This window comes from Ranitomeya variabilis, chromosome 5 (assembly GCF_051348905.1).
Source record: "Ranitomeya variabilis isolate aRanVar5 chromosome 5, aRanVar5.hap1, whole genome shotgun sequence".
NCBI classification, from domain to species: domain Eukaryota; kingdom Metazoa; phylum Chordata; class Amphibia; order Anura; family Dendrobatidae; genus Ranitomeya; species Ranitomeya variabilis.
Genome location: NC_135236.1, coordinates 507511933 through 507534485, shown reverse-complemented (window position 1 = coordinate 507534485; position 22553 = coordinate 507511933). Strand labels below are relative to the sequence as shown.

The following is a 22553-nucleotide window of genomic DNA, read 5'->3' as shown; positions in this document are numbered from 1 at the left end:
GGGAGCACTGGATTGCTTTGTAATAAAATTTGCAGTATTCAGGTGCCAAAAAGTGAATCCTAGCCACAGATACCTGCAGCTAGGTGTATATAAAATAGGCAGCAGCAGACAGTAATGGACCCTCTTGATGTATGCAGTGAGATCTATATACTCACATACAGTGCCTGCATGCCTTGCACTGATGTGGATATGTGCACATAGACTCCGCTGCATACCTAGTACTGCAATTAATATACCCCTTAATAAGCCCTAAAAAGGACTGTTGTTTTATCTGGATTTGTTGATTCTGTGATGGTAGACACACACTATCTAATAAAAGAATTAATCTAACCCTATTTCAGCAGCAGCTCTCCCTACACTAGCTGAGTTCAGGGCTGAATGTGCCGAGCAGGGTGGTGTCAGGTCTCTTATAGACCTGGTGATGCTGTGCAGCCAGCCAATCGCTGTAATACCACAACAAAGATGGCTGCGGCATAACTGTGCATGGCTGACAATCCCTGCATTGTCATTGGTGCTCAAAATAGCGCCAAAATTGCAGGGTGGTGACCCGAGCTCCCGCCTAATTATCCTGGAAATGTTTGATGCTCGCCGAGTACACCAAGTACCATAATACTCGGGCGAGTAACGAGTAGTGGCGAGCACGTTCGCTCATCACTAGTCATTAGAAATCTTACTGGCAGGATTTTTCTAACTATCAAAATCATCTGCTGAAGGGACGTTCAGTGGCTCTCATACAAATTAGACTGTTGACTGATGTCAGTGGGCTTAGCCAACTTTAGTCTATTATTGTGAGGGGCTTATCTGTTGTTTTTGGTGAGTTTGCAGATGCTTGTTTATTTTACTAAAAAACAAAGGTTACTTTTTTTGCAAAATTACAAGTAAATCATGTAGAATTACATGTATCAATAAAAAGAAGGAGACACTTTATGTAATGCATACTAAATTTAATAAGATCAAAATCAATTATTTTGTCAATAGTAATATTTGATTTTTTTATTGAACTTTCATTTCTCAGGTGAAATCTGGAATATAAGAAAAAAAATAGTGTGGGAATTATTATGAGTGTCAATATGAATATTATAATTAATTTAACAAACAAAAAATGAAATGTATATTCTATTTATTTGCTAAATGTACATTTACAGAACATACAGAGAAATATTTATGACGTTAATGTTACACTTAAATTAAATAAGCACTCCCATCAACATTTGTGTCATCTTATTATATAGTTTTCATCATATTAAACAGCACTGTGTACTTACAATTGCTAATTTTGCCTTTCTACCCAGTTAATTATTCTCTTCCATTAGATCTATGATATTCTGTGATTAAAAGCTGACTAGCTGAATCCTTCTAAGCTCTATGTAGAAACAGAAGGTCAATTTTCCCTGTATGAGTCATGACTCACTACAAAAGTCCCTAGCGGAGGGGAGGAGGGAGCACAGGATCATGAGTTGAAGAGGGAAATGGTAAATGTAGGGAAAATAGACTTCTTGGTTTTACATGGTGCCATAAAATATGACGATTACAATGTATTAAGAGGATAAAAACGTTGATGGGAGTGCTTCTTTAATTTTAACTCAGAAATTGTGGGGAGAAGTCATTGGATGGTTACTACCATAAGGGCTTGTTATTTTAACTAGTAATAATATCAACTATAAACTAACAGAATAAACATTTTACACATCTAATAAAAGACCTATGTCTTTTTATATCTCCCCAGAGAGAAGAAATTTGAACCAAAAGCATCCTGCGGCATATTTCTTTATTTGGTTGATCAAATTGCTAAAACCAGATAAGATGTTAGATATCCCTAAAATGACTATTTTGGTAATTTAGAACTGGCTTTTCAAGGTAATGAGGCTTGTTCGCCATGCAATGCTCCTTTGGGAAATGTAATATGCAAATTGCCTCTTCAGAGAGAAAGAGGACTTGAACTCTGTAACGCCATCTGTTGGAAGTAGTGATCCTACAAGTAGCAATCAACCTTTTAACTAGTCTTGTAATTTGACTTAGGATAAAAGCCAAATCAGAATCTCATTTTGCAGACACGGTGTTTCAGGCTATTGGCCCTTGGAAGTAATTTGAGACGAAACTTACTTTTATCTATTTTGTTGCCAAATTCAAAAGCCTAGAACAGTTTCTCATCTTGATATAGTAGTATGATGGTATACTTAATGCATAATAGATTACAGTTTTTATTGATACCATTTTATATTACATATAATTTGTTAATTACATTTTATAATTTTTTTAATGAAGAAAATGAAAAAAAACCTGTAGTTTTGATGTTTTTCTATGCCATTGACTGTGCAAAAACTTTAGAAACATGGAGTATACTATTATTTTAAGGAGTTCATTATCCAATACATAAACCTGAAAAAATTGCCCAAGTCCTGTTCTCCTATTTTATCTGTACAATACAATGCAAGATAATGCACTCACATGAAGATTTGTTTTCTTTATCCAAGTAGTGGTACTTTTTTCAAGGCACCACCTCCCAAGGCACCACCTCCCAAGACTCCACTTGCCACGTTAAGATTAAGATCCAATCCAGCCTTAACAAAATAAAATAATAATAAATAATGTAAAATGAGGAAGATAAGAGTTGAGTTTAAAAAAAACGAAATAATAGTCTATTTGTAGCCGTATTTGTTAAGATTCCAGTCTCCATGATTTTCACACCATTTTATAAAATTTTCATTCCAGCTTGAAATAACCCTAACTTCTTAGTGACAATAGATTAGGCCTTAGTGATCAAATCCCATATCTGATATAAATTCTAAATAGCTTTGGAAAGTTTTCATCTATCTCAGGAATTCTGGAATGTTTTTTCATGACACGCTGTAATTTATGTTAATTGTAACTTTAGATTGATATATTTTCCATTTATGTATTAAAAGATCTGAAATTAGCAGAACATTTTTTAAATTATTATTTTTTTTTCTCTTGAACTAGATAGTCATACAGCACCAAATAGTTAATAGATAACATTAACCAAATGTCTCCTTTAGATCAGAAAAATTCTTTAATGTTACCTTATTTTTTTATGATAACATTCATAAAAGTTAAGCAGCAAATTTAAAGGAAGCATTCACAATTAAAGTGTAAAAGAGCGAACTAAATATGGGAAAACCCCAAAATGTGATAATATTTTAAAATTGTACCCCTCAAAGTATTCAAAACTGCTGTCAGGAAGATCACTTCAGTTGTTTCACAGTTATTAACATAAAAATATTAACGCTAAAATATTACTTTAGCTCCAAATTTTTCGTTTTTACAACACATAATAGAAAAAAATGAACCCCAATATTTGTTACAGATATTTTCCTAAATGTGGTATTAACCTATACTGTTTCAGCGTTATTTGATTTTTGGAGTGCAGATTTGGCTGGAATAATTTCATTTCCAAAATTAAGCATGGAGTGGATGGTGCAAAGTGAAAATGCAAATATGTCATATTGTGGCCAATACGTTGTGCCCAGCTCGTGCTTCTAGAGTCATTTTCCCCAACAACAAATTGTTAAGTGGGTTCTCCTCACTAAAATAATGGCATACATGTCAATGTCAATTGTAGTTCAAGCAGGGCTGAGAAGGGTAGGAGACATTTTTTGGGGGTTGCTCTGTCACTTATGCAGAGCCATTGCTCTACCAGTAACCCCATTTTTTCTGTTTACAACTGATGGCCCTGATTGTGGACTATTTGATGGTTTCTGGTGCCATTTTCATTACAAAACATTTTTTCATAGGTTGAAAAGATAGGTTCACATTTGTTCTTTGCTCCAAGCTGCGTATTTTACCATGATTTTCAGTCTAATTTCCCAAAAAATAGGATTTAGAAACTTTAGTATCTGTTTCCGCAGCATCTCATTTCTCAAGACAAGAGGAAAACTGTGGTCGATAACACTTTTGTACCAACCTAAAAACAAAGGAATAGAGGCAAGACAGAGTTCTAATTAATAGTTAATGGTTCTGTCTATTGCTTTGTCTGAGTCACATTTTCTGTGGATTTAGATGGAAAACCAGACATAAATGCTTAGCATCCGACACAGGATAAATGTGAACCTAAACTTATTCTGTCTCCTAAAAATCACAATAGGTTTAATACAGTATCGCTTCAGCTGGTAGTCCCTAAATCCACTGCTTGGCCTTGATTTATCATAGCAACCAAAAGCATATCAGTGGGGTGAAAGAGTGAGACTCCTCCTTCTGTTAACCATCTAGATGCTTCTATTGTTAATGAAAGCAGCATCTTGTGGGTTAAAGGATCACGATTGGTGTTGTCATTAATTGTGGCCTTTGTGGCAGTGTGTCATTTGTAAAATTCAGCTGACAATCACTGCATCCTCAGATATCAGGGCCACTGTTGTATTATTTCTCTTTACAATACAAAAGTGGTGCTGAAGAATAGTGACTCCTAATGACCACTGTAAGAAAACGTATTGGAGGTCAATAAGAGGTTAAATTGTTTTGCCATTTGTAGAACTGTTTTGCCATTTCTAGAATTTAATCTATATAAATGTATGATATCTCCCTTGAAAGTATTAATTTCAAATATATATACCATTTTAGTGTCTGTTTTTGCCTTTTTTTAGCAACTATCATTTTGAAATGACCGAGTCGCAAACGTTGGCTTCAGTCAAAATAAGTCAAAATACTGAAGCTTCAGTGATGGCTGTGATTAATTACCCTTAGTGTAGTCAGCGGAGTATATGGCGGTTATGTGCTTGACCAAACACCTGCTATATTATGTGTCCTTACTGGGCTGGAATAGGGTAGAACCCTAATTAGCAGACATTTTGTTAAGAAAGACATAACATGCAGTGTAAATGGCTTGAAAAAATTACAGGTCTGTAGACCAGAATCATGAATACTAATTTTGTAGTTTTAACTTTTTGTTAAGACTTAAATCAATGTCTTACTTACCAGAGCCTTGCTCAAGGTTTTAAGTGTTTCTCCCTAGAAATATATATATATATACACAATTAAAACAGACAATAATTAACCAGATTGCAAATAAAATGGTCATTTATGTTTACGCTGTAAAGATTTTCATGGTATTGATAAGAACTTACCAAAGCCTCACATAAAACTTCCAGCACCATTTCGCTTACTCCTAGTTGCTCCTGGAAGCCAATGCAAACATTTTTTAGATTTATAGCATGTGATTGAGACATTTATGTTACATACTATAGTGATGATATATTGCTATTATTATTAGCTTTATATAATAATATTTATATAGATAATAAAGGAACAGTGTGCTGTAGTTTGTAAATCAGCTTCTATATGAAGATTAATATAATATTAAATAGAGTACAATACATTATATAAGATTGATTAAGCCATTGGTCGTGAAACGCGCATTAGGGAATGCAACCGCGGAGTTCTAACCCCCACTATTACTGTGGGTAAGATGTTTTCAGTGATATTTTCTATCACTATACTTGTGTGGTAACTGGATTGGATTCAAGATAAGATAGGAGGATTCATTTGGAATTTTCCTGCTATATGTAAAACTCCATTAACATCATATCCTGATCTATTTTCTATTTCCTCTATTTTGATACAGGCTTACGGTGGAATTGCGCTTTTGTGGCTGTGTTCTGTGAAATTCCTTTTTGAAACCTATCCAATTACGAGATCATGTTTTTAATATAAATTTTTAATAAAGTGGATTATTTTATATTAAATTTACTAATTACTCACAGTTTGCAGAGTATCTATACTTTGTAGCTACCACTATAACAAATATGGGAGGTTGGCAGCAAGTGGAAATGTGTGACCCAAGGTGTAACGTGTATGGTAAGACGTTTGTTAGTTACAGCACATAAGATTTGTCTGACTGTTCTATTCTATACACCATTTTATACATTTCTAACAACTACCAGTGTTTTAAGCCCCGATGCTACCTCTATGTGAAAGGCTGCCGTAATATTGTACACATAGAAATCTATGGGGCTCCATTATACCTCTGCGATCCTTTGCATATTAAGTAACAACAAAAGGCGACATGATTGGATGCTGAACTAATCAGTGCAGATATTTTCCTCTAGAACATTTTTTTATATGGGAGGATATGGACTAGTGCACCGACCCTGCCACATCCCGTAATACAGCACCACACAATCGCAGTGTATTGCCATGTAGGCTTTGTCAGTTGGTATATGTATACTTTTCCTTAGAAGTATTTTTTTAAGTTTTTCTTTTTTACCCATACAGGAAAAAAATTACATGTACATCACTTTGTAATCAATGTGAAATTTTTAAGGGTTAAAAGTTGACCAGCAATTTCTCATTTTTACAACACCATTTTTTAAAAGACTACATCACATTTGAAGTCACTTTGAGGGGTCTATATGATAGAAAATTCCCAAGTGTGACACCATTCTAAAAACTGCATCCCTCAAGGTGCTCAAAACCACATTCAAGAAGTTTATTAACCCTTCAGGTGTTTCACAGGAATTTTTGGAATGTTTAACAAAAATTGAACATTTAACTTTTTGTACACATAGAAATCTATGGGGCTCCATTATACCTCTGCGATCCTTTGCAGATTAAGTAACAACAAAAGGCGACATGATTGGATGCTGAACTAATCAGTGCAGATATTTTCCTCTAGAACATTTTTTTATATGGGAGGATATGGACTAGTGCACCGACCCTGCCACATCCCGTAATACAGCACCACACAATCGCAGTGTATTGCCATGTAGGCTTTGTCAGTTGGTATATGTATACTTTTCCTTAGAAGTATTTTTTTAAGTTTTTCTTTTTTACCCATACAGGAAAAAAATTACATGTACATCACTTTGTAATCAATGTGAAATTTTTAAGGGTTAAAAGTTGACCAGCAATTTCTCATTTTTACAACACCATTTTTTAAAAGACTACATCACATTTGAAGTCACTTTGAGGGGTCTATATGATAGAAAATTCCCAAGTGTGACACCATTCTAAAAACTGCATCCCTCAAGGTGCTCAAAACCACATTCAAGAAGTTTATTAACCCTTCAGGTGTTTCACAGGAATTTTTGGAATGTTTAACAAAAATTGAACATTTAACTTTTCTTCACAAAAAATGTACTTCAGCTCCAATTTGTTTTATTTTACCAAGGGTAAATTGGACCCCAAAAAGTTATTTTGCAATTTGTCTTGAGTACGCTGATACCCCATATGTGGGGGTAAACCACTGTTTGGGCACATGGCAGAGCTCAGAAGGGAAGGAGCGCCATATGACTTTTCAATGCAAAATTGACTGGAATTGAGATTGGATGCCATGTCGCATTTGGAGAACCCCTGATGTGCCTAAACAGTGGAAACTCCTCAATTCTAACTGAAACCCTAACCCAAACACACCCCTAACCCTAATCCCAACCCTAACCATAACCCTAACCACACCCCTAACCCAAACACGCCCCTAACCCTAATCCCAACCGTACCCCTAACCCCAACACACCCCTAACTCTAATCTCAACCCTAACCACACCCCTAACTCCATCACACCCTTAACCCTAATCCCAACCATAACCCTAACCACTCCCCTAACCCTGACACACCCCTCACCCTAATCCCAAGCTTCAATGTAATCCAAACCCTATCTCTAATTTTAGCCCCATCCCTAACTTTAGCCCCATCCCAACTTTAGCCCCAACCCTAACCCTAACTTTAGCCCCAACCCTAACTTTAGCCCCAACCCTAACTCTAACTTTAGCCCCAACCCACTTTTTATTGCAAAAAATTGTTTTTGAGTCTCCACATTTTGAGAGCTATAATTTTTCCGTATTTTGTTCCACAGAGTCAAGTGAGGTCTTGTTTTTTGCGGGACGAGTTGACGTTTTTATTGGTACCATTTTCGGGCATGTGACTTTTTTGATCGCTTTTTATTCTGATTTTGTGAGGCAGAATGACCAAAAAAATTGATAAAGCAGTTTTATTTTTTGGGTCAGTACGATTACAGCGATACCTCATTTATATTTTTTTTAGGTTTTGGAACTTTATACGATAAAAACTATTTCATATATAAAATAATTATTTTTGCATCAATTTATTCTGAGGACTATAACTTTTTTATTTTTTTGCTGATGATGCTGTATGGTGGCTCGTTTTTTGCGAGACAAGATGACGTTTTCAGCGGTACCATGATTTTTTACATCCCTCTTTTTGATCGCTTGTTATTCCACATTTTGTTCCATTGGTATGATAACAAACCATTGTTTTTGCCTTGTTTTTTTTTTACGGTGTTCACTGAAGGGGTTAACTAGTGGGACAGTTTTATAGGTCGGGTTGTTATGGACGTGGCGATACTAAATATGTGTACTTTTATTGTTTTTTTATTCAGATAAAGAAATGTATTTATTGGAACAATATTTTTTTTTCTTTAATTAGGACTTTTTTTTTTTTACACATGTAATTTTTTTTTTTAATTTGTTTATTTTGTCCCAGGGGGGACATGACCATATAGTGTCAGATCGCTGATCTGACATTTTGCAGTGCACTGTGTCAGATCAGCGATCTGACTGGCAATGCAGGGAGGCTTGCTGGTGCCTGCTCCGAGCAGGCGTTTGTAAGCCACCTCCAATGCGATCACATCACATTGCTTCGAGGGTCTCAGAGAAGCACGCAGGGAGCCCCCTCCCTGCACGATGCTTCCCTATGCTGCCAGAATGCTGCGATCATGTTTGATTGCAGTGTTTCGGGGGTTAATGTGCCAGGAGTGGTCCGTGACCTCTCCTGGCACATAGTGTCGGATGTCAGCTGCGATAGTCAGCTAACACCAGGCCCCAATCAGACACGCTCCCCTCGTGAGCGCGGCTGATCGGTGATGACATACTATCCCGTCGGTGGTCATACGGGCCCATACCACCTCGGCGGGATAGTACGTCATATGTCAGAAAGGGGTTAATAAGGTTCACCAAAAAATAAGAAAAGTGCATGCCTGCATTTTTTGCAACATTTTTCTACTTTTTCTTTGTTTTCTATGGATGAAAAAAATGTTGCAAAACCTCTGAAAATATGTCCAAAAATCAACAAAACACGTGTGAACACAGCCTACATTCAATATTCATATAGCATTTTATGTTTTAAACAAAATTAAATAAAAAATCTTCATAGAAGTGTGATTTGTGTTGCCCTATTTTGAGACCCATAACGTCTTTTTCTTTTTCAGACAATGAAGTTATTTGAGGGCTTTTTTTTTTTTTAGGGGCGTCCACTAATTTTTATTGGTATTATTTTGATATACGTTTGACTGCTTTTGATTCCATTTTTTGTGAGGCAAGGTGACCAAAGATAGGAGCACACCATTGACAGACACGTAGGCAATATGTCCCCATCTTCCTTGTCTCTTGACAAACAACAAGCATCAAGTGGTCACATCTCAGATGAATAATAGAGGAAGCTCTGTCTGAGTCATTAGATACCAACGGTAACAGCCGTCATCAGCTGTGAATTTAGCTCTCTCCATACACGAGCCACTGACAAGCGGCATACACAGATGCTTAATGTCAGGAAGGGCATAAGCACTGTATGTATTATGTTGGTAGCATATAGGTAAAATACTACCCTCAATAGTATGAAATCATACTATATAGATCACTATAATGAAAGAATCTACATTTAGTTGGTAATTATAGTTGGTACGTTGTTGGTAAGTAGTAGTAATTGGTAAGTAGCATATGCTTGCTTCCATATATAAATATTAATAAGTAAATCATATTAATAAAAGCTTACCAATATTTTCAAAATTTCACATCCAAGCTGTTCTGCTACTTGTCCGACTTGATCACCAACTTTTTCCTTAAAAAACAGAAACAAACAAAAAAGCAATTAAACTAATATTGTGAAAGCGGTTGAGAGAGAAAGATTTAGTTCTACTTTCTACTGCTACGACTGAAACAAAAATAATAAATCATAAAATACAATATTAACAATTATGATATTGCTTGTAACTGAAATACCAGGAATTGTGGAAGGCTCAGGATTTCATCAATGGAACAACCGGCATCCATCTGGAAAAGTATAATAAGAGTTGATACATCATTTTATGTCATGAAACTTATTATGAAAAATAATATGTTAATATTATAGAATATCTGTTTAAAATAATTTATTAAACATCACCAGAGCTTGGTGCAGTTCACATAAGAATCTCTTGTACAGTTCTTGATTTTGCGTTTTCTGCAAAAAAGTGAAAATGTATATATTTTCAAAAACTTAATCATGATCATCGTCATCATCATTATCATCAGATAAAGATTATATAAATGAATATAAGAATATAGATTTTTCTAAAATATATCAAACATATTATGATAAGTGACTTTTTTTTAGCATAACCATTGTTAGTATTATTAAACATACAATAATATATGCTTAATGTATAATATTATATGTCATGTGCCCCTAACAGCCACGGGTGGAATCGCAATCCACCTGCCACTGTTAACGTGTTAAATGCTCCTCTCAATCTTTGACAGCGGCATTTAGCATGATCACGTAGGAAGCGCATTACTAACCCCGCCCATCAGCAATCATGTCACATGATAGTGTGGCGCTGATGGGTTGGCATGACAACCGAAAGTATGCAGAATAACCGCATGCTTGTAATTGCCAGCTGATATGAACACTGCCAAGTGGCCGACGTTCATAGCAGATGAGCATTTTGGTTACACATAGCAGGGCTGAAGCTCTGCGAGGTGTAGCACAAGCAAAGAGAAGACTATGGAGGCAAAAAAAAGTAGAAAAAAGTTTTAAAAAAATTAAAAATATATAAAAGTTCAAATCTCCCCCCTTTTGCCCAATTCAAAATAAAGCAATAAAAAAATATAAAAAATACACATTTTTGATATTGCTGCATTCAGAAACACCCTATCAAAATATAAAAAGAATTCATCCAATTGGTAATTGGCGTAAATGGAAAAAAAATTAAAAACAACAGATTTAAGATTTTTTGTTACCGCAACACTGCAGTAAAATGCAATAACAGGAGATCAACACATCATATCTACCCCAAGATAGTATCAATAAGAGCACAAGTTAATTGTGCAAAAAATAGGCCCTCACCCAGCCCCAGATCCTGAAAAATCGAGACAATACAAGTCTCAGAAAATGATGCCATATTATTATTTTTTTTTTTTACAAATCTTGGATTTTTTTTTCACCAATTAAATAAAAAACAACCTATATATGTTTGGTTTCTACAAAATCTTAATGACCCGGAGAATCATAATGGCAGGTCAGTTTTAGCATTTGTTGAACATGGTAAAAAAAGTTGCACTTTTTTTGCAATTTCAATACACTTGAAATTTTTCTTCCATTTTCCAGTACATTATATGGTAAAATGAATTGTATCATTCAAAATTACAACTTGTCTCGCATAAAACAAGCCATCACATGGCCATGTTAACAAAAAATAAAAATGTTATGGCTCTGGGAAGAAGGTGAGCAAAAAAGAAAAAAATGACAATAGCTCAAGGGTGAAGTTAATTAAATCATAATGGGATAAACATTAAGTCTTCTGGGATCAACTCTGTATTGCTGGACTATTTCTGAGTTTCACTTTGATACATTCTACCCATTGTCTTTCATTGGTTTTTGGATAGTGACAACATGTGAATGTTCTCGAATTAATGGGATTTCCCCAAAGAAGAAGGTGTGAGAGTAAGAGTTTATAGAAATATACTAACATGTTCTTTATTAGACCTGTAGTTTGTCTATTCTCTAGCATTTCTGTTCCAAGCTCCCATTATTTACCTATTTAAAGCTGATGTAATGACATAATAAATCCTCATAATGTATAAATCACATACCCTCCCAGACATGAACAGGCAAAGTAATTCTTGGAGCTTGTCAAGGGCCCCGGGTAGAGAAACCTATTAAAAATAATGGTAATTATTATCAACAGAATAACATTACAAGCATATTGCATAAAAGGGCAGTTGTGTCTATAGTTGTTTTTTCTCCAAAAAGAAAGTCATCAAATTAAATAATAAAAAATAGTAAAGTGCCAACAAACTATCATGGAATAGTAGGAGGTTCAGTATAATAATAATAATCATTTTATTTGTATAGCGCCAACATGTTCCGCAGCGCTTTATGGTGAAAATTGCATCATATAAATATGTGTACACAAGAATCAATGACTAAAAATGTAGAAATTTTATAAATATGAAAAAATATAACAAAGGTTACTAAAAAGTGGGAAACCACAATGTGGCACCATACACCCACAGGATAGCTATACAGAGGCTGTACCAATGATGTGTAATGTAAACATCCCAAGTGCTACAACAGCGTCCTGAGTCAAAAAAGAGACTCTAAACTGGACATCACCCACAAGAGGTAATGGTTCTATTGTACTGAATGTATTATGTTACTTGATGTTCTCCGTCCCATTTAGAGTCTCCTTTTAGACTCATGACACTGCTTGTAGCACTTGGGATGTTTACATTACACATCATTGGTACAGCCTCTGTATAGCTATACTGTGGGTGTATGGCGCCACATTGTGGTTTCCCATTTTTTAGCAACCTTTTATACATTTTTAGTCATTGGTTCTTGTGTACACATTAAACATATTGCAGTGTACAAGCTACTTGACATGAAGCTGGTTAATTGTAGAAAAATTAGTATAATTTTATCATTAAAATAAGATCTCCACCATTAGAAGTCAGGAGGTATCGCTAAGGTAAATCATCAGTTCCTGATTAATGGGCCCCAACTGTATGGACCTGTGAAGGTAAAAAGTCATAGCGACTTCTGCCCCTTCAATGGAAACGGTAATTGGCATTGGACGTTCACGGATTGTATCTATTTTACTAGCTATGATGTGATTGCCCCTTTAGGCTTTTGAAATTGATACATTTTTCAGCATAATCCTACATTTACATCCGGAAGCTCCTGGAGAAGCTGATTGGTGCAGGTGGCAGGTGGCAGAACCCCACTGATCTAATACCTATTATAGGGTCATCAATATCTATATTTATCTATATCTATAAATACGTCATCAATATCAATATCACATGCCCAGACAACCCCTTTACATTTTTAATTACTTACCTTAATAAATTTTTCAAGACAACTCTTTGGTATCATGGTCCCTTTTGATGAAACTACTAATAAATAAAAGAGTAGAATTCATATATGCAAATTGTTCCATTGTCCATCTTATGACCTTGCTGTATTTGTTCTTAGATAAGGAAAAAGGAATCTCTACGGTTACTGGACAAAAATATATTTTCTGTTTTGATATATGAAGCATTCACCTTCTCTACTTTTACTAGCCACAGCACAGGAAAGGCAGGGAAGGCTTCGCTTAGACTTCCCACCAAACCCCGCAACCAATGTGATGGCCATATTGGAAACAGAAGTAATGGATAGGATGAACTTTGAAAATGGTATTAAAAGATTACAGAGCTCGGCCTTCCAAACAAGGATAAGTTTCTTATGTACATTGTCTATTTTTAATAAATTTTTCCTTTTCAAGAAAGCTTTTAGGTAGCCAAAGAGGTCTTTTTTAAGTTATTGATATAATTAGTACAATGAGACTAGGGAAACAAAAAATTAATTATGATGTATGACAAAGTTATATTTTTTTTTATCAGTCGATGCGTTTGTAGTAAACACTGAAAATGGATTCCATATCGAACTTTCAAATATCGTTCCCCTCAAACTAAATGCCCTTCCTGCCTTAGGCTTAAAGTGCAAAAAAAACTGAAACAAAATATCAAATTGTAAAGCTAAATAAGAATAACTCATTGTAGTCATTACTCACCTTTCCTTCCACCAGCAGCGAACACTGCATTTCCCGAATCTATACAACAGATGTTAAACATATTTTGCTTAGTTCTACTTTTACCTAAAATATTAATCTGTAAAAAAACTACATTATTTGTCATAATCTAGCATAAAAAATAAGTTCACATCAGTGTCATATCTTGGCTAAATTTCCACTAAGAATGGCTGACATGAATTCATGCTGTCTATGAAAAGAACTTACCAAGGAGGCAGCTCAGAGCTACCAGTACAAAGACAACTGCAATCTTCATTATGGAAGATGGTCAATTTAGATTATTCAGAAGGAATAACTAAAGATTTCTTGGGAATGGTTTGAACAACGTCGAAGACTTATTGTATTTATACCTTTGAATGAGGCCTTGTGTCCACCCACTGACATTAAACATGACCTTTACATCAGTGAAGGTTGTGAAATGTTCCCATTTGTCATAAATTTGCCATTTTGATGCCTCTCAAATTGCCTATCATAAGAACATATGACGCGGTGGTATTCTTTTTCATGCATGTGTTTAGAATGATGCCAACAGATTAAAATTTCCTACATCATTTATAAATGTAATTCCAATCAAATATTTATTTATCACAATCACCTGATATGTGCAGTAGTTTCATAGAAGGTTTACTTCCAAAGGGATTATTACTTAAAAGCCTAACTACACTTTATGCCGAAGCATTTTTTTTCACTTGTTTATTGTTGACTTCCATGATCTATAATGTTTTTTTTCACAACATAGTTGTATGAAGAGATGAGTTGTGATTCTCGGTGGCTTCATTTTGAGGTAAGGTATATAGCTTATTAAAAAATATATATTAATTGATAATAAGAAGGAATATAAACAAAACTCAATTTCTTTTTTTAAGCTTTAAATGTTTTAATATTATTTGCTATGCTTTTTTTTATGTGAGGAGGTACTCAAAATCAACAAAAATCATCTTCTGCAGGGCAGGGCAATTGTAATTTGGGCTTCCACCACTAAGTTACTGTTTGCCGTATCAACTGCCATGGTTTTCGGTGCTGGACCTGCAACGAGCATCAGTCGGACCTGGACAAACAAGGGATGGGCCTTGAGCCTTGGCTGGAATAGAAAGGTTCACAGACCATGATTTTCATAGTTCTGGGCTTTGGACCTTGACCGGTGTTGTCTGGTTCAAAGACCTTAACCGGTGACGTCTGGACCCGGCTCACAGGCACACAGCAGCCCGCTGGATTGGCTCTCCTGGTAGGCTCTCGGGTCTCTGCCTCGATGTACCTCTCTGCACATGTCCTATTCATCTCTCTGATTGGTGCCAAGTCTCTTCCCGCATTGCCACTCTAGCTTTTTATATTGGGGAACTGACCAGGTGCTTCATTTTTAACCTTCCTTCACGAAACTCTTCCCCTTTCTGTTGGTTCTGCAGGGTTCTGATTGAGCAGTAGATTTCAGTCTCCGGACATGAATGCTGCATAACACTGAGCGATCTCTTCTTCTGTGGCGTACCCTCTTATACTTAAAGCAACACAGGGAAGGCAACATACAGAAATAACAATTGCATATCCTGAAAGGGCTGTCCAAGCCGTATTTCAGGATACTATTAGTATACTACATACAAATGACCTGACAGATTACCTTTTAAAAGAGTTCTGCAAACAATTACTTAGTGGTAGAAGCCTCTACTACAAGCACACAGTCCTCCAGAAGATGATTCCTTTTTCTTTTGGGCACCCACTCATATAGCACCAACAAATTCTGCAACTCTTTCTAAACACTGTCATCTTTGTCTCCATTGGAGCTCACAATTGAGAGGGGACCCAACAAAAAACCCATGGAAACATGGGGAGTACTTACAAACTCCTTTCAACTGCTGACCTTAGTGTGATTTGAACCCAGGACCCAAATGCTATCCCCTGAGCTGCCCACTGTGCTACTCCATGTGCTGCAAAAAGTGCTATAACTTATTCTGTAGGTCTGTACAATTATTGCTAAACCAAGTTTATATAGTTTAATTTATATGTATTTGATTTTGGTTTCTCCAAAAGCCATAAGTTTTGTAACGAAATGTAGCTCCTCAAAACCAGCAGCCAGCCGCACTCATAGAACCCCACAAAAGGACACTGTCACCACCATGTTTCACTGTCGGCACCATGCCTTTAGAAATATTAATTTAGAAAAATGCATAGCGCCTACAGTGAAATATTGTGGTTGTAAAGTCATTATGTGAGGCTTGATGAGTGTTGATGGTGTTGGAAAGCTGCATTTCATTAATGGTATCATGAATTCTTAGATATACTCTGTTACAACTGGCGGAACGCACCGAGTACACCGAGTGAGATGATATTTGGTGTGTTCGCAGCCCGGGATCCACCATACAGGAGAGAACTTGCTGTTGGCAAATGGCAGCACTATATGATGGTGGAAGCGAACTCTGTTACGTCACAGGGTAGCGGTACTGCACAAAGAGCACAAGCAAGGAGTCACAGAACTCAATCCCAAGTCTCGGGAATAGAGTTCGTCTAGACCACTTGCGCTCGACACCGCTATTTGGTGTCAGACTATAACTAATAATAGTAAATTAAAGCACAAGAGTGTGAGCAGTGCCGCACTGGTGGACGCCACCAACCACCCAGACTTGGGTTAGAGAAGCACTCTATTAGCGCACAGCACCGCACTGGCAGTCACAGCAATAGATGCTGTATCGCATGTTTAATGTTGATAGCTTAGTTGGGCGCTAGACAGTAGACATCCACCTTTTGCGAGCAATCATACACAAGGGAGGGGATGTTTATAGAACGACTTGCACTCATCAACACACACACGTTTTGAAATGTACACTAGCGCATGGCCATGCGGTCTTGCGAACCTTTGCTGCAGCAAATACAGGACCTTCCCAAAAGGACCATTGGGAGGCTACCACAGAAGTTTAGCACCTTCAGGACCTTCCTAGAGGACCAATGGGATTTGCTGCAGTATCAGAGCATGTGACCCTTGATCTCCAAAGAGATATCTTACCCTGGGCATGCTCAGAAGGGGAAAAGTAGGACTTAGTCCCAAAAATGTCTGCTCGCCACTGCCCAGTACTGGCTACAATGGCAGAAGCTGGAAAGGCAGCAGTAACCCTTTGCAAAGAGTCAGACTGAGCGAGATGCTGGGACCGACATCTATGCTGAGCAGACTCCACTGCGGCAGGAGAAGAATGGGAGACCGCAGCGGAGATGGCCCGAGATTCCCCTTGTGCAGAAGTGGGAACTCGACCCCTAACATACTGTTCTTCTATTTTGAAACAGAAGAAGAAGCTAACATCACTCTGTACCCTTGGTAAATGTGCATATTTTTCTAAATGTATAGTGCCTACAGTGAAGCATGGTGGTGGCAGTGTCCTTATATGGGGCACCATTAGTGCTCGTGGTGTCAGACAGCTTCATTTCATTGATGGCTTTATGAAAAGAGTTGAGCGAATTTGCGCGGATTTGGTTCCGAATTCGGCAGCGAATATTGTTTTTGCGATATTCGTCGAACACAGCCGAACAACATTAGAGTCAATGGGAGTTGAAATTAACAAATATGTTCAGAACCAATCATCAAACATACATTCAGCAAGCAGTATGGCACGAATATAGCAAATTCAGATTCAGCAACCGAATCCGAACAAATTTGCTAAACTATAATCATGAATTCACAGCTGTTCTACTCTATATTGAAAGAGTAGATTCAACTATCACTTCTTACCCTTGGTAGATGTGCACTTTTCCCACATAAAAATCATCAAAACATACATCTGCTGCATTTCTAAAGAAAAACAGTGATTCAGTGGCAAAGTATGTCTCCTAATCTGAACCCAATCGAACACCTGTGGGGAATTCTGAGGAGGCAAGTTAAGCATCACTGTACATCCAGCATCCAGACTCTAAAAGAGGTCAATCTTGAAAAATAGAAAAAGATAGATGTATATTTCAACCACTTGTTCATTCCATGCCTAGAAAACTTGTTGCTGTCCTTACAAATCATGTAGGTCACACAAAATGAGATATAGCATCAACTAATTTCAGTAAAACTAAATATTTTGTAATGAAAATTATATTATTAACTTTACTTTCATGTTATGGGTTTAAAAAATGTTCAATGAAACATAACTGTGTCTAAAGTTTGAAAATTGCTCTTGTATTTGGTAAGATATTGATTAAAATCGTACTTTTTAAAAAGTAATGTACTCATTTATCCTGAGCACTATATTTTTAGGTCACTTTGACTGCTAAAACTATGGTTGTATTAAGCATTTGAAAGGGGTTAGATACAGTCTTAGGCTATGTGCACATGTTGCGGATTTTGCTGTGGATCCCAATTGAGCATCTATGGAGAGACCTGAAAATGGCTGTCCACCAACGTTCACCATCCAACCCGACGGAACTGGAGAGAATCTGCAAGGAAGAATGGCAAAGGATCTCCAAATTCATGTGTGAAAAACTTGTTGCATCACTCCCCAGAAGACTCATGGCTGTACTAGCTCAAAAGGGTGCTTCTACTCAATACTGAGCAAAGAGTCTGAATATTTACGACCATGTGATATTTCAGTTTTTAGTTAAATAAATTTGCAAAAATTACTACATTTCTGTTTTTTTCAGTCAAGATGGGGTGCAGAGTGTACAATAATGAGAAAAAATGTAACTTTTTTGAATTTACCAAATGGCTGCAATGAAACAAAGAGTGAAAAATTTAAAGGGGTCTGAATACTTTCCATACCCACTGTATCTTACTTTTCATACTGATTGATATAGCCTATGAAGTTCCTCACTAGAGATAAGCAAACTTGTTTGGAAAACATTTGCCAATATCAAACTTGGTATGAATGTAGCACATTCGGATTTGTGTTTTTTTCTGTGTTTCACAAGCAATTTTACTCAAAGTCAACAAAATTTGTTCATGGTTTCATAAATCATTGCATTTCCATTAATGCTTTTGTTATTAATTTAGCTAGGATAGTCGTGCTGTATGATAAGCTGGGGGGACGTGTTTTCAGGGGAGAGGGTGTAAACATGAAAAAGAAAACAGCTGACCGTACTTCACTATGTATAATGGCAGAATATAGTTTTATTTAATCTTTTTTCACCTGGACTGGACGCTGTTCCCATTTTTTTTCTTTGAGGGGAGATGGTGTGTCTAAGTCAGAGGAGCTGCGGAGTGTCATTTTTTTTTATTTAATAACTTAATCTGTGTATATTCCAGCAGCCAATTAGTGTGCAGAAATCATCCACAATGTCATGACATAAGGTCTTCTGTGATTGGCTGCAGAAGCCGCATGTCTCTGGCCACATAAAAAGCGGACATCTTACAGTGCTGGTGCCATTTTCTCAGTGTCAAAGTGCAGAGTAGGGTTGAGCGACTTTCATTTTTTTAAGATCGAGTCTGGTTTTGTGAAACCCGATTTAGTCCAGAGTCGAGTCGAGTGAAGTCGGCCGATTATCGCTAAAAGTCGGGGATCGACCAAAACACGAAACCCAATGCAAGTCAATGGGGAACATAGCCGGCAGTGAGTGGAGGCCAGGAAAACAGCTACATTGCACATTTTACTGCCAAAAACATCCATTCTTGTTTTCTGAAGCGTGTCAATCTTAATTAACTTTATAATAATAGTTGGGCACTGGAAATTGGGGGTCATTTGGCAAAAGTTGTGGGGGTAGGGCTGGTTCAAGGTTTTAGTGGGCCCAGGAAACATGGACTACGTGTCATGGCGGTGGAGCAGGGAGAGGTAAGTATTTCAACGTTGCAAGTGCTGTGATCCTGAGCAAGCAGGGGGGGGCCACTCGTTCGCATTGGCACTGGCACAGGGCCCCTCAAAGTACAGCGATGTGTGTTTGCATGGCGGGGGCGCCTCCCACCAGCAGCGACACTTTTGCGTACTCTGAGGGGCCCTGTGCCAGTGACGTCGCCAACGAGTATGCCCCCCCCACCTGATGAAGGAACCTGCACTTTCATCTGCACCTTCCTCTTTGTCCCTGTGTAAGTTGGTATAACATGCGGGAAGGGGAACCTGACTTTCAGCAGGGTCAGATTCTGGCTGTGTAGAGTGCAAGGGGAATGTAGTGGTCTAGGTCAATGTACCAGCAGACTCATGTAGCAGTGGCTGGGCAGTGGACAGGATGAGGAGGAAACAGATATAGGGCCAAAGAATAAAGTAGGCTAAATGCAGTTCAAAATTGGTAACAGGACTAAACAGGTGGCATTGCTTTGTTGAGTGGAGTAGCAAACCCAGGAGCAGCAGACACTGTTTTAAGGGCCCAAACACACTAATAGGCCAAATGCAGTTTAATATCTGCTACTGTAGGCCAAAAGCCAGAAGGTTGAAGCTCAGCTTTATTCAGTTGAGGACAAACACCACGCAGGGGCAGACACCGTTAGTAGGCCGGAACCACCAATGTGTTTAAAAACTGCAGTTAATCAGAGCCGGAAGGTAGAAGCTCAGCTTTATTCAGTTGAGGACAACAGAAGGCAGGGGCAGACACCGTTAGTAGGCCGGAACCACCAATGTGTTTAAAAACTGCAGTTAATCAGAGCCGGAAGGTAGAAGCTCAGCTTTATTCAGTTGAGGACAACACCAGGGAGGGACAGACACCGTTAGTAGGCCGGAACCACCAATGTGTTTAAAAACTGCAGTTAATCAGAGCCGGAAGGTAGAAGCTCAGCTTTATTCAGTTGAGGACAACACCAGGGAGGGGCAGACACCGTTAGTAGGCCGGAACCACCATTTTTTTTTTAAAAACAGCAGTTAATCAAAGCCAGAAGGTAGTAGCTCAGCTTTATTCAGTTGAGGACAACACCAGGCAGGGGCAGACAGACACCGTTAGTAGGCCGGAACCACCAATGTGTTTAAAAACTGCAGTTAATCAGAGCCGGAAGGTAGAAGCTCAGCTTTATTCAGTTGAGGACAACACCAGGGAGGGGCAGACACCGTTAGTAGGCCGGAACCACCATTTTTTTTTTAAAAACAGCAGTTAATCAAAGCCAGAAGGTAGTAGCTCAGCTTTATTCAGTTGAGGACAACACCAGGCAGGGGCAGACAGACACCGTTAGTAGGCCGGAACCACCAATGTGTTTAAAAACTGCAGTTAATCAGAGCCGGAAGGTAGAAGCTCAGCTTTATTCAGTTGAGGACAACACCAGGGAGGGGCAGACACCGTTAGTAGGCCGGAACCACCATTTTTTTTTTAAAAACAGCAGTTAATCAAAGCCAGAAGGTAGTAGCTCAGCTTTATTCAGTTGAGGACAACACCAGGCAGGGGCAGACAGACACCGTTAGTAGGCCGGAACCACCAATTTTTTTTAAAAACAGCAGTTAATCAGAGCCGGAAGGTAGAAGCTCAGCTTTATTCAGTTGAGGACAACAGAAGGCAGGGGCAGACAGACACCGTTAGTAGGCCGGAACCACCAATGTGTTTAAAAACTGCAGTTAATCAGAGCCGGAAGGTAGAAGCTCAGCTTTATTCAGTTGAGGACAACACCAGGGAGGGACAGACACCGTTAGTAGGCCGGAACCACCATTTTTTTTTTTAAAACAGCAGTTAATCAAAGCCAGAAGGTAGTAGCTCAGCTTTATTCAGTTGAGGACAACACCAGGCAGGGGCAGACAGACACCGTTAGTAGGCCGGAACCACCAATGTGTTTAAAAACTGCAGTTAATCAGAGCCGGAAGGTAGAAGCTCAGCTTTATTCAGTTGAGGACAACACCAGGGAGGGGCAGACACCGTTAGTAGGCCGGAACCACCATTTTTTTTTTAAAAACAGCAGTTAATCAAAGCCAGAAGGTAGTAGCTCAGCTTTATTCAGTTGAGGACAACACCAGGCAGGGGCAGACAGACACCGTTAGTAGGCCGGAACCACCAATTTTTTTTAAAAACAGCAGTTAATCAGAGCCGGAAGGTAGAAGCTCAGCTTTATTCAGTTGAGGACAACAGAAGGCAGGGGCAGACAGACACCGTTAGTAGGCCGGAACCACCAATGTGTTTAAAAACTGCAGTTAATCAGAGCCGGAAGGTAGAAGCTCAGCTTTATTCAGTTGAGGACAACACCAGGGAGGGGCAGACACCGTTAGTAGGCCGGAACCACCATTTTTTTTTTAAAAACAGCAGTTAATCAAAGCCAGAAGGTAGTAGCTCAGCTTTATTCAGTTGAGGACAACACCAGGCAGGGGCAGACAGACACCGTTAGTAGGCCGGAACCACCAATTTTTTTTAAAAACAGCAGTTAATCAGAGCCGGAAGGTAGAAGCTCAGCTTTATTCAGTTGAGGACAACAGAAGGCAGGGGCAGACAGACACCGTTAGTAGGCCGGAACCACCAATGTGTTTAAAAACTGCAGTTAATCAGAGCCGGAAGGTAGAAGCTCAGCTTTATTCAGTTGAGGACAACAGAAGGCAGGGGCAGACACCGTTAGTAGGCCGGAACCACCAATGTGTTTATAAACTGCAGTTAATCAGAGCCGGAAGGTAGAAGCTCAGCTTTATTCAGTTGAGGACAACACCAGGGAGGGACAGACACCGTTAGTAGGCCGGAACCACCATTTTTTTTTTAAAAACAGCAGTTAATCAAAGCCAGAAGGTAGTAGCTCAGCTTTATTCAGTTGAGGACAACACCAGGCAGGGGCAGACAGACACCGTTAGTAGGCCGGAACCACCAATGTGTTTAAAAACTTCAGTTAATCAGAGCCGGAAGGTAGAAGCTCAGCTTTATTCAGTTGAGGACAACAGAAGGCAGGGGCAGACAGACACCGTTAGTAGGCCGGAAC

General features: G+C 38.2%; 1 protein-coding gene across 1 annotated transcript; it reads right to left on the bottom strand.

The window, feature by feature from the left end:
• Positions 1-923: 923 nt before the first annotated feature.
• On the bottom strand, positions 924-14114 carry LOC143773776 (uncharacterized). The gene is made up of 11 exons (XM_077261129.1): positions 14003-14114; positions 13778-13816; positions 13063-13118; positions 11814-11876; positions 10126-10182; positions 9963-10013; positions 9736-9801; positions 5079-5129; positions 4930-4962; positions 2449-2561; positions 924-1022 (listed from the first exon to the last, which is right to left on the bottom strand). The coding sequence occupies exons 1-10, from the start codon at positions 14049-14051 to the stop codon at positions 2466-2468; spliced, it is 561 nt and encodes a 186-aa protein (XP_077117244.1). The 5' UTR covers positions 14052-14114; the 3' UTR covers positions 924-1022; positions 2449-2465.
• Between the last annotated feature and the right edge of the window lie 8439 nt (positions 14115-22553).

Bases quoted from the DNA above. Each gene is read 5' to 3' on its own strand.
- LOC143773776 (XM_077261129.1), bottom strand. From the start codon at position 14,051: ATGAAGATTGCAGTTGTCTTTGTACTGGTAGCTCTGAGCTGCCTCCTT. The intron at 13,119-13,777 runs GTGAGTAATGAC...TTTATTTATTAG, and splicing joins CGCTGCTGGTGGAAGGAAAG to TAGTTTCATCAAAAGGGACC. The intron at 10,183-11,813 runs GTATGTGATTTA...ACTTTTTTGCAG, and splicing joins GCCTGTTCATGTCTGGGAGG to AAAACGCAAAATCAAGAACT.